At 33.7% G+C, this 12,712-nt stretch overlaps 1 protein-coding gene across 1 annotated transcript; it reads left to right on the top strand.

Moving 5' to 3' along the window:
• Positions 1–7,018: 7,018 nt before the first annotated feature.
• On the top strand, positions 7,019–11,183 carry LOC122311114. Its single transcript, XM_043125517.1, has 5 exons — positions 7,019–7,387; positions 8,573–8,682; positions 8,763–9,134; positions 9,688–10,306; positions 10,616–11,183. The coding sequence occupies exons 1-5, from the start codon at positions 7,138–7,140 to the stop codon at positions 10,714–10,716; spliced, it is 1,452 nt and encodes a 483-aa protein (XP_042981451.1). The 5' UTR covers positions 7,019–7,137; the 3' UTR covers positions 10,717–11,183.
• The last annotated feature ends 1,529 nt before the right edge of the window (positions 11,184–12,712 follow it).

Here is a 12,712-nt window from a genome sequence, read left to right as displayed (position 1 = left end):
CTCTCCATGAAAAAGGAGACATGTACATCCTTATGGCATGTTGCTAATTCCCAAAGTTGCCATGATAGAGGATGTGTTAATATTAGCAGGTCCACAAGTTTGCACACGGGCATTGGTTTGGCATTAATGCAGGGTGTGTGGTGGAAATTCATGTCGATGGCTGATGAACTTCTATGAGAGCCAAACGTGGAAGTTACACCATAATTTTCAACAAGGTTGTTTTCGACATGAGCCGAAGTGAAATACTTGGAATTGATTTATTCTAAGTGGGTATGCATTTATAGTGAAGCATGATAGCGGAAGCTATGAAGATCTTCATTGAGGTGGAGCTTGGCTGTGGGACCAGTCAAAGTCGCAAGGTGGAGATTGTTGGACTTTTTGCTCCTTTGGTTAGTCCCACATGGGTGGGAAATGGGAAGGAGCAAGCTCTCAAGGCTTATAAATAAGAGGTTTAGCCTCTCAGTTTAAGTGCACCAGTCAAATGCTTAGTTAGTAACTTTTGACTCTAGTTAAATTCCTCTGTTGTCCATTTTTGTAAAATGGGAAGATGTGTGAGTTAAAGTTTTTCTAGTGGGGAAAACTTTGTGGGTGTGTTTGGGGTGAGGAGAAAAATTGTGTGATTGTAACAATTTTTCACATAGTATATTTTCTTCTCTGGGTCTGATGGTTTTTGTAACAGCCCACTAGAAATTCAATTGTGAAATTTCTATTAACTTTAGGAACCTCGTGAAAACCTCATAAGTTTTCACGAATCCATTAATCGTATAGGTTTTTGTCTAACTATATAGTTTGTGCCATTAGACTCGGAGGATTATTTAAAGTCTTATGGCGCAATAACATTTTTTCATATTTTCGGACAAAACGTCTGTTCAAAACTGTAGATATTATTGGATAAAAAGAAATATCTTGAGGTAATTTTCATGAATATTATTGGGTAAAAATATTTTGAGTTGATTTTTATAGATATTATTAGATAAAAATATCTTAAGTTGATTTTTTGTAGATACTATTGGATAGAATATTATGAGATAATCTTTTATAGATATTTTGGGTAGGAGAAAACTACACTCAACTCTCAACTCCAGCCTCATCTCTTCCATATCTCATCCATAATTATCTCCAGCCACCTCTCCCCACGAAATTATCTTCATTTACACTTTTTATTGAAAGAATATCAAACACTCTCTCTCGGACAGCTTTTAGGAGGTATTTTGCACGCCAATTTCGAAGCTATTGTAAGTGTTTTATCATAAAGTCTCCTTCATATAAGTTGTTCCTTTTTTAGTCTAGTTTACATGGATAACTTATTTGTCCCATTTGAAGATCATTTGGTCAGTCAAATATTGTATAAACTATAGAAAGGTCATTCTGGGAGGTAAACTGGAGAATATGTTATAGTTTGGAGTTTTTGACCAAGCTAATGGATAGATATTGGTCCGAAATTTTTATGGAGTATTGTTAACATGTATATATGACTATTGGTTGAGGATTTTTGCATGATTAAAGGTTTTGATGAAAGATATTCTTAGATTTAGAAACTTAGAAACTGGAAGAGGAAAAACAGTTTCTGTTTTGAGAAAGTTTAACTCTTTGGTGGTCTAAACCTATTCTAATGACTTTGATAATTTTATTAGAGGATCCTAAACATCTTATATACATGTTATATTATTATTTTGAAGATATTTGATGTTAGTTTCAAAGATATGAAATTTTATGCAAAGAGATAATCAGATAAGCCAAAGTGTGGATATTCTTGGCTAAATTTATGTTTTGATTAATTTCTAACCATGTGATCTTGAATTAGAAGCTTGTATATGTTTTAGGACATCTTTTTAAACCATGTAATGGTTTGGTTTGAAGATCATATATTTATAAGTCATAGATCAAGAGATTTATCAAAACTAATTGAGGAAAAAGTTTCTGTTTTTGGACTAAGTGTAAAACCAAAAACTCCAAATTTTATTTTGTGATTTTGGTGACTTTAGTTTGATGATTTAAAGCATGGTTGATGTTAGGATGATATTATGAATATGTTAGAAGTAAGATTTGATTTTTGAAATTCTTGGAGATGTTTTGATTTAAGGTCAAAACTTGTGATTCAAGTGCTTGGATCTTTTTACAAAAAAGTTTGGTGTTGATTATTAGTTTTTCTAAATGGATGTTTTAAGTATGGTTTTGAACTTAGGATTGGAAGATGTTTGTTGCAAAATTTTGGTTTAAGCATGAGTTTTGAAGTTGGAAGGAATTGCAACAAAAATAAAGGGAAATGGCCTATGGATGTTTCAACCATAGTGTGTTCTTCATAGTTGTGTTTTGTTTTAAATTTTTCTGAGTTGATATTTAAGTTTAGGACAAAATTTACATGAGGAATGTAAATTTTAGAAACTTTTAGAGTTAGTATGCAAAATCCTTAAGTTATGGGTAAAACGGTCATTTTTCTACATGTAGAGAGTAAAATGAAAATTTTACTCTTTAAGTTAGTATTTTCCATATTTCAAATATTTAGTGATTTAGTTCTAACTTTTAGAATCACTAATTACAGTTCCTCGTGGTCGCACTTGAAGTTTTATAAAAAACGCGGAGATCGAGGTAAGTTAGCTTTTAACTTACTAGCAGTCTACTGTGTATGTGTGCTAAGTAAAAGAACTACAGTGTATGTCTGTATGTTATCATATATGTCATGTCATGCCAAGTTATCACGTAATTGTCTATTATACAGAATTTATTCTGTTATCAATTTTTATCTGTTACATAATATATTCTGTCATGTATTACTGTACATTACAAGTATGTCATGTTAAATATGTTGTCTATTATATGTTATGCCATGTTATGAAATGTTTCTATCTCAAGTTGGTCATGTATTTCAAGTTATGTTCAAGTCACGTTATGTTACGTCAGGGCTTCAGTCCTTTTGTATTTCAGTCACGTTTCATCTTGAGTACATTATGTTTGTGTAGAATACATGGGGCCACAACAACTGTGGAGTATGTATTTAACTACAATTGTGATGCGTAGAATACATAGGGCCACAACAACTGTGGAGTATGTATTTACACGTAGAATACATGGGGCCACAACAACTGTAGAGTATGTATTTTTCATGTTAAGTCAAGTTTGTGTAGAATACATGGGGCCACAACAACTGTGGAGTATGTATTTATACGTATAATACATGGGGCCACAACAACTGTGGAGTATGTATTTTTCATGTTAAGTCAAGTTTGCATAGAATACATGGGGCCACAACAACTGTGGAGTATGTATTTACATGTAAAATACATGGGACCACAACAACTGTGGAGTATGTATTTTTTATGTTAATTCAAGTTTCAAAGCAAGTTCATGCTAAGTCAAGTTTCAGATCAAGTTCATGTCAAGTCAAGTTTAGTTCATGTTTCAATTTAAGTTATGTCAATTATGATATGTTGTACTCCAAGTTATGCTTTAATTACTTATGAATTTGATTATGCATTTATGTTTTTACTGTCATCCATGCATCATTAGCTTGTGTGGAAGTTTTTTGTTAACTTACTGAGATTTGTAATCAAATCTCACTTTGGTAGTCCCAACTACCATTCCCCCCGAATGGTAGATCTTGTTACAGGACCTGAAGGAGAATCAGGAGCTGATCAACTAGACACCGTTGACTAAGTGACGGTGCAACATAAATGTTGATATAGTAATTAACGTAAATTACTACTTGTACGTTTGAGTTGCATCTCTACTACTTTTTGGATCATAACCATTTTGGACTAGTGTTGTGATCTTAATTGTTCAATGGATTTTTATGTATGAAGTATGTTTTAAGCATTTGAGATATTTTCAGTTTGGTGCATAGTATTGCTAAAGAAAAAAATTATCCGCTGCGAATATTGCATAATGTTAGATGCATGTTAGGATTATTACATCTTATATGTCATGAACGGGGGCAGGTAACCTTGTGTTGCATGTCTCGACGCTTCAAATGTCCGTCCGATCCCAAACGGAATTTGGGGGCGTCACAGTTTTTCTCCTGTTTTGGAGTTTCCACGTAAATTTCTTGTGTTGTTATTATTTCTCTATTTTTCTTATTACTCCTACAAATGGTAGATCCTAAGAGGGGTGAATTTGGGAGGTCCAAATTCACAACAGTTTACTCAATTGTTTTTTCAAATTCAAGCATCTGATGTATATTTTAAGTAGAAACACCAAGATATGCATGAATTGCGAAGTTTATTGGGCAACACTTGCTAAAAAAATGTATATATATGTGTGTGTGTGTGGTTGCTTGCATTGTGAAATGAGAACAAGAATACCTCAGCCATTCAACCACCATGGAAAATGGTTTCCAATTTGCAATTACTTGATAATCTTAGTAGTTAGGTGCCTTAAATTCTCTTGGTGTTCAACCAAACCAAGATTTCTTGTGCCAAACTTCTATTTTTTATCTTTCTCTATATTACTGAAGGCATGACTTTTGGTCTTAGTATATGTCATTTCGATTCTTCTATTGTTAAATTCTCATTTAAGGGTCGTTTGGATTGAGAATCCATTTCATAATTATAATTTTTTTAAATTTTCATACAAAATATAATAAATAATTCAAAATTTTCAAATCTTAAAATAATAATAATATTAAAAAAATTTATAATAATATTTTATTAAATTGTTAATTTTCATATAAAATCATTTTATCTCATCTTATTTCAGTATCTAAACAACACCTCAATTTAAATTTATTGAGAAAAAAAAGAAAAAAAAAGAAAAGAGAAAAACAAGCTACAAAATAAGACGTGCATGTCCTATTCAATGACCATTTCGTCTTTGAGAGAGCAATTTTGATTTTCTCGCATCAACTCCACTTTATACTACTCATCTTGAATCTTACAACACGACTTCTACAACTTCTTATAATCTCTCTAGAGCTTACCCTTTCGACTCATCTAACCAAACTCATTAACTAACACGACCTTTCCTGGCTGTTGAAATAAATGGGAAACAAGATAGGGAATAAGCCAATGCATGTTCCATCTTGCCACTTATTAATATACGAAAAAAAAAACCAACCTTTACCTACTAATAAGAATATTTTATCATGTCCCAGCCTTTCAATAACAGCCAGTTAACGGTATGGCTGTTCCATCCCTCAATCAAAACGGTTTCTTATTATTAGTTTGAGTATAAGAGTATTTTAGAATATTTTATTACTATTTATTATTAAAAAATTCTATACACCGTACTACTATATTATTTACATCTTACTTAATCTTATTAAGTAAGACGTGAAATATTTATCATCATTTAATAATTATTTATTATATATTTATTTATTATCAAATGATAATAAATATTTGATAATAAATATCATATTATATATAATAAGGCAATAATGTAATGTATAATATTATTTTTTATTATTTTAATATTATTTTTTATTATTATGCATAAAATATATAAAATAATCTCACAGTCTAAATGCAACCTAACACGTTAGTATCCCGAATAAGTGGAAAACAAGCCACTCAAAGGAATTTAAAAACAAAAAAAAACAAAAAATTGTCCCCATCAATGAAAATTCGAACTCTTCCGCAAGAGACAAGAAAAAAAAGGACCTTTGTCCAATAAGATGTCACCGAAGTTGAGACCATTGTCCAATAAGATGTCCCTAATGTTTCAGCATAAATTATACAGATGATTAGCCTGATTAACTCACCACCGATTGTCGGTCCACATGTACTTCACCCATCGGTCCACTTCCTCCTCGATTCCTCCGTCACTACATTGAGTAGAACCCAAAAAATAATAATAATAAAAATTCCACGTGCATGAAACCTGTTGGTCAACTTCCATTGCTTTCTTCTCACAGCTTCGAGGGAAACCCACAAGGAACCAAAAGGCAAAGGTTGGGAAATAATGATAAATAAATCCAAGTATGGAAAGAAAAGTAGTAGTAACCTTCAAAATAGGCTCATTTTGATGTCAACACTCAAGTGGTTCTCTTTACTATTATTGTTTTTATGGGTGCCTTATCCATCAAAAGATTAGATACCTTCTCTTCATGCTCCATACGCGCCTTTTATTGTCACCTTTGCTTCTCCTCAACGTTCGGTAGCCTTAAAAAACAGTAAATATATAATTTGTTAAAAAATAACAGAGAGAGAGAGAGAGTGGACTCTAGTTCATGAGCTATCGTGAGCTCATCTCAGTTTCTGTCCCACCAGCGTGAGAATCAACGTACAGTATGAATTTTAGATGAGTTTTTGTTAGAGCATCTCATTGACGTGGCCAAATAGAAAATTGGCTAAAATTTATATAATTTATGATAAAAATACTCCACATTAAATTGGATATATTTAAAATAATTTAAATTTCTATTATAATGATTGGTTAAATATGAAAGATCACTTTCACTCATCAAAAATTAAAATATACTTTCTCATTCTTACACTTTCATTTCACCAATTAAAATAGTAAAATATTCTATAGTTTCATTTCAAATGATTAAATGAACTTTAAAAATATGTTTTTTTAATATTAATTTAATTATAATATAATTATTAATAATATTAAATTGGTAGAATTATAAAATGTGATAAAAATAAATTTTTTTGAAAAAAAATATTAATTTAATAATATTTTATTATTATATAGAGAATGAATAGTTAATCCAATATGGGGATTGAATTTAGATGAAATAGATAAATATAAAGAAGTGTTGATATTGACTAAATTTAAAGATAAATTTAACCAAACTAATGAAAATGCTCTTAAGCATGCATGGATGATGGATGCCATGTTTGTGAAAATAATAATAATAATTAAGAAATAATTCATCATCTTTTAGCTATCATATTCTTTGTTAATATATTAAAAAATTATTTATATTTATGAGTGCAAGATGTGTAAAGTGACAAGATTTGTCTGATTTGAGGGAGATCCATGATTCCCATGCTAGAGTGCAAGTGAGCGGCGACCACATGGTAACACAGCTCTGGGGAGACACTGTTTTGTATTACTTTAAATGACAACGCGGAAATGGCCACCCTGAACACTTGTATGTCACCTTCTTCGTGTCCAACTTGACAGAGAGAGAGGGAGTGAGAGAGATAGAGTAAGAAAGAGAGGGGACAGAGGAAGGTTCCAGATGCCCTGCGGATGGGGAAAAGTGAGCTGCAAAATCTGCATCGGCAGCAGAATCACGAGGCTGACAGTAATCGAGACTCTTCGGGGTTGTTCTGTGATGGATGTTCGGTGGCTTTCAACGGAGTTGTAAAGGCGTTCAGTATCAAGTGCTTCTTTGTTTTGATTCTGACCTTATCAGTTTTGGTTTCTGGGGTCTTCTGGATTCTTCCCTTCCATTCAACAAAGTTTGGGTTTGAGGCAAAAGATGAAATTAAGCTCAGCGGTATCTCTTATCCCTGTTCTTCATACGTTGTTTGGATTTTTAAACAAGTGGATAATTTGATTTTGTTTTTTGGTGTAGTCAGGGTCTCGTGATGCTTTGAGAAAAAGGGTGTTGGGTATCCTAGATTGTTGTTGTGTACTTAGGTTTATCTTTTATTATAAGCTAACGGGTATGTGATATTTTACCTAGTGGTTTTCTACTGTCGGTGGTCCGATGTTTTTCCTATTTCAAGGTTTGGTAATTTAACTTCTAATTTGTTTTCATGATGTTTTCATTCAATAGGCGTGTAGTTTGCTGCCATTGTTTTCATCCAATGTGTGTTTTCCGCCCTGTTGTACATTAATATCGATTATTGTCACTGCTTGATTGGTAATTTGGTAATTAGGTTTCTCTGATGTTTTGAGGGGATCGAGACCTCATGTAGTTCTCTTCGGGTCCAGAACCTTTAGGATGGGTATTTGTATTTAATCTTTTCTCTAAGATTTTGAAGCCCTTTTCTATATAATTTCCTGGGAAAAACACGTCCTCGATTTTTATATTTTCTGTGTTTGTTCTCTTGAAGGTATGGCTCTGGCCTTTGGCATTATTTTGTTTTGTATTGCCAGCACATTTTTTTTACGAATTTGGCCATCACAAATTCATTCTTTAATGATGCTCTCCCTGTGTCTTTTTTTTTTTTTTTTTTTTTTTTTTTCCATTGAATTTTATTCATGATTGTGATATCTGTTATGTTGTCATTTCCTTTTGAGACTTTATGGGGAACTGCTGATATGGAAATTGCCTGTGAAATAAATGCAGTCTTCATGTTCGAGCAACCCTTTCCACCAGCAGAGTAATTGAACCAAACCAATGCACTAGATAATGAAAGGCAAAGAGGGTTAATTTAATATAGGTAGCATAGATGCCCTTCCACCATGGGCAAATCTTTCCCAGTACTGCACAGTTTTATTTGTAGCTTCAATTTATTTTTCAAAAAAAAAAAAAATATATATATATATATATATGTATATATTCAAATCTATTTGCAAATTCAACTCAATTTGCGTCTTACTTTATAGCTTTCACATTTGACTATAATAACCTCTGTGAGGATGTGAATTCATTTATAGACTTTTGTAAGTAGGATGCTGGATTTAATATGATGCTTTTATGTTTTTTTATATATATCTTTTCTTTCTTTTCCAGCCACAGTCCAGGCATATTTCAGACTGGATAAGCCAGTTTCGAATCTTGTTCCACACATTGGAAGATTAGAGTATGACATCTATGGGGAAATAGGTGTCCCTGGCATGAAGGTATTGCTTCCTGTTTCTGCTTTCAGTTTACCACTTGTAATGGAACTTTAAAATTAACTTCACCTAATTCCTTTCAACAGGTGGCCATCTTATCCATGAACCAATCTGGTGCATCTAACTGGACTGATGTGGTGTTTGGTGTTCTTTCGGATCCAATAAATGTTCCTATTACATCAGTGCCCCTAAGTGTGCTGAGATCATCTGTAATTGATCTGTTCCTTCAGCAATCCAATCTGACATTGACATCATCCATTTTTGGGAAGGCAACTATGTTTGAGATTCTGAAGTTTCCAGGGGGGTTAACTTTAATCCCAGTGCAATCTGCTTCAATTTGGCAGACCCCCCAGATTCAATTTAATTTTACTCTAAATAATTCAATATCCGATATACTCGAAAACTTCATCGAGTTGAAGTATCAGTTGAAGATGGGATTGTATCTGATGTCTCATGAGGTATAACACTTGCTCATGTAACTTCTTGCAGATTTAACCTTGGGTTTTGATGGTTGTCACTTTGCAAAAGTCTCCACCCACCAATTTCAACATTCAAGTCCCATGTAATCAAATTGTTTAACCTTCTATTACAAAATATGTGATCCCTATGCAAGAATCTCTTACAATTCAATGGAAGTAATGGCAAAACCCTGAAACATTTGGTTAAGGAAGCCAGCATCTAGGTAGTTGTCATTTAAGAAGAATTGTGACTAATTTCAATTCTTGGAACTGACGATCATTAGATAGTTTACATGCTTCAGGTAACTTATCAATGGAAAGTTTACATGTTTCAGGTAGCTACATTATAGTAGTGCTAAAATCACCCTTGGTTCCAGATGTGTGAACCGAGTACCAAATCACGTGCTCATACCCATCACACCACACACAGGGCAATAGATATTAATGTACATTTTCAGTTGAACTGGGTAGTCTGACATGCTGGGACGCCACTGATAGTCTGATACCCTTATTTAAGCATCTGTTTTGGTAATGGCCGTTTGGTTCCATGCAGACTTTGTATATCCAGATAACAAACAAGGTTGGCTCCACAATAGCTGCCCCAGTGACAGTTCAGGCTTCAGTCATGTCAGATCTCGGGAGCCTTTTGCCACAGAGATTGAAGCAGTTGGCTGAAATTATCACTGGCTCTCCTGCAAAAAATCTTGGTCTTAACAACACAGTTTTTGGTAAAGTTAAAAGCATCAGTTTATCTTCTTATCTAAAGGGTATTCTCAATGTCACCCCTCCTAGTCCTTCTCCAGCTCCATCTCCATCTCCAGAACTAGGTGATTATTCATCAAGTTCACCATATCCTGCTCTCTCTTCGCATAGCTCTCCCACATCCTCGCCTAACATTAAGCACCGCTCAACTGCACATCCTCCTCGTCCCTGTCTCTATCGTCGTTTCACAAATTCTCCAAGCCCCTCACTGGCTTCTCACTATAACCCAGCTGTTCCTCCTGCCTTCTCACCTTCAGTGGCTACTCCAAACTCCCCTCATATGGGTCCCACTTTCAAGTTGTCTCCAGATCTGTCACCTAAACCCAAAGTATCATATGCTCCCAGTCCAGGCCAGGACAAGGCAAGGGTAGAAGGCTTGGTTTCTCCATCACTTGCACCATCGCCTTCATGTAAGTTACATTTGCCATTTCTTGAGATTTCTTTTCTGCTGTTACCCGGGATGGTTCTTGAATTGATAAAAATAGTGATATTAGATACTTTATGAGAAAACGGATTAGAGCTAATGTGATAGATAGTTATTATTTCGTTTTCTATCGAACTACATCCAGCATCTCTTATATGTAATATGCTAATGAATTTCCAAATCACAGTTATTGTAGATTGCCTTTGCTGATCAGTTTTAAATTTTTTTTCTAGATGCACGTGTATTTTTTATTGTTTTTAAGCAAGTTATACTTACACGATGTGTGTACAAGCAGCTTTGGCAGCAGTAATTTCCAATCAGAAGATCTCGTTATTGGGGTTTTCTGGACTCTTGATCTTTCATCTCTTTTGTTGGTCGGACGATACTTCATTTTAACGATACACCTTAAAGATAGTTTCCAAGCATACAATTACAACAGCTTAGTGATGTCCTACACTCAGTTTTGTTCTGGAAAGGAGGGTAGAAGCCCCTATACACACAGTTCACAGATTTGAGTCCAAGGAGCAGACATATATAAAAGAGTAAGAAGTTGCACTGCAGGTCAAAGCCGGGAAAGATGGCAGGCCTCTTACAGGATTTCTACGTTTCTGATGTTGCAAGAAACCCTGGGATTTTCTTTCCGAAGGGAAAGACCCCCAGCGATATCATGAATAGTTAGTGAAAAAAAAATGGTTTGCAGATTTCAAAAGGAACCATCTATCCTGTATCCATTGAAGTGTAAGATATTGATGGTTCCTTTTGAGCATCTGCAAAAAAGCAAACAATGTAATGCACTAGAGAAATGCTTGGGATTCGATAATGGGTCCCGAGCATTTCTTCCTATACATGCATTTTTGGTTTTATTTTTTTGTTTTTAGTTAGTAATTAAATAATTATTTTTTATTGATGTTGTGAATTTTTTTTGAGAAAGATATTTAAGAGTATTTTAAAAATACATGAAAAAAAAAAAATTACAGTTGTAGAGCCACTCTTTGGATTTCAGATATTTGGGTTGCCTGATTCTTTTTTCGTTTAATTGCTAGAAAAGGATTAAATAAAGAAAATAAATGTAAAGTTAAAAGAGGAAAATTATGTAAAAAGTGTGTTCTTTAAGAGGGTGGAGCAAGGTTTTTACCAGCAATTGACAAGCAGTAGAGTTTTCGATTGCTGATCACGTAGCCATTTTCAAGATGGAAAATATTTTAATTGATTATACAAAATAGAAATGCTGAAGCCACGAACGGGATTTCCAACCGTGCATTTTTTTTTTTTTTTTACTTAGTGAATAAATAGGTATTTTTTAATAAAATTATGAATTTTCAAAAAAATACATGAAAAAAATCAAAAAAAAAAGAAAAAGAAAAAAGACTGTAGGGGGTTTTTATGTGTGGCTGTAAAGTAATTCTATATAAAAATAATTTTATAAATTGATATAATTTGATATTATTTATTAAATTATAAAATTAATTTTAATTTAAAGTAAATCTAATTAATTTGTGTAATCATGTTGAAAAAGAACGTGCGAAGATGTCAGTTTTGTCCGCACGTACAAGTTGACGATATTTCCTCTTGCAGGGGCGAGTGATTGTTGTGAGAGCTAACATTGCACGTCAAAAAGTCATTTTCATGTCCACCCATAAGTCAAATTTCGTATTATTATATAAGGTTAAATATGTTATAAACTATCTTAAATTATATGACTATATTTAATTAGTCATCAAGTACTAATCGTTAAAAGCATAATTTTTTTTATAATCTTATATATATAGGTATATTGATGTTATATGTGATACAGATCAATAAGAGAATCTCCTCTCTCCCTCTCTCTCAATCTCTTGAAACTCTCTCATTTTCATTAAGTTTCATAACACGTTAATTCTCGTATTCTTCCTCGTCTCTCCCAACTTCATCTTCTTCCTGTGTCTCCAGAATATTTAGCCCATCTCTGAAGGCCAGTTTTTTTTGCCGGCAAGGCACGCCAGTTTCCATGGCCATGTTTTTCGAGAGCTTGTCTCAGGACTTCACAAAATCACCGATATGATGCTATCCATGGTACTCAGTTCAAAGATCGATGAGCACTGATCCGAAATCTTTCGGGAAATAGATGCCAAAATCCACCGCAAATTCCTTGATCACTGATAGCACATAAAACCAACTCGGCCCCAGAACGATTTTTCTCTTCCGGCTGGGATTTCCCAGAAGTGAAGCAGTTTCCTCCGTCACTGCGAATTAATTTTTCATTTCTCGATATACTTTTTTGTAGCTTCGGACTCTGATTACTCAAGCTTGCTTCCAGGAAAAATAGTCAAGTGTGGTTATAAGCTACGCTGTCGATTTTCAGATCCGTTGGATTTTCCTAGAACGGAAAGACAGAATCAGCATGGGGGGTGCT

This window comes from Carya illinoinensis, chromosome 5 (assembly GCF_018687715.1).
Source record: "Carya illinoinensis cultivar Pawnee chromosome 5, C.illinoinensisPawnee_v1, whole genome shotgun sequence".
NCBI classification, from domain to species: domain Eukaryota; kingdom Viridiplantae; phylum Streptophyta; class Magnoliopsida; order Fagales; family Juglandaceae; genus Carya; species Carya illinoinensis.
The sequence above is the reverse complement of the archived record's forward strand: the minus strand, read 5'-3'. Positions and strand labels throughout refer to the sequence as shown.

Coding starts and splice junctions, on each gene's coding strand:
- LOC122311114 (XM_043125517.1), top strand. CDS start 7,138: ATGGGGAAAAGTGAGCTGCAAAATCTGCATCGGCAGCAGAATCACGAG. Junction 8,683..8,762: donor TAGGTGTCCCTGGCATGAAG/GTATTGCTTCCT, acceptor TCCTTTCAACAG/GTGGCCATCTTATCCATGAA. Junction 10,307..10,615: donor ACTTGCACCATCGCCTTCAT/GTAAGTTACATT, acceptor GTGTACAAGCAG/CTTTGGCAGCAGTAATTTCC.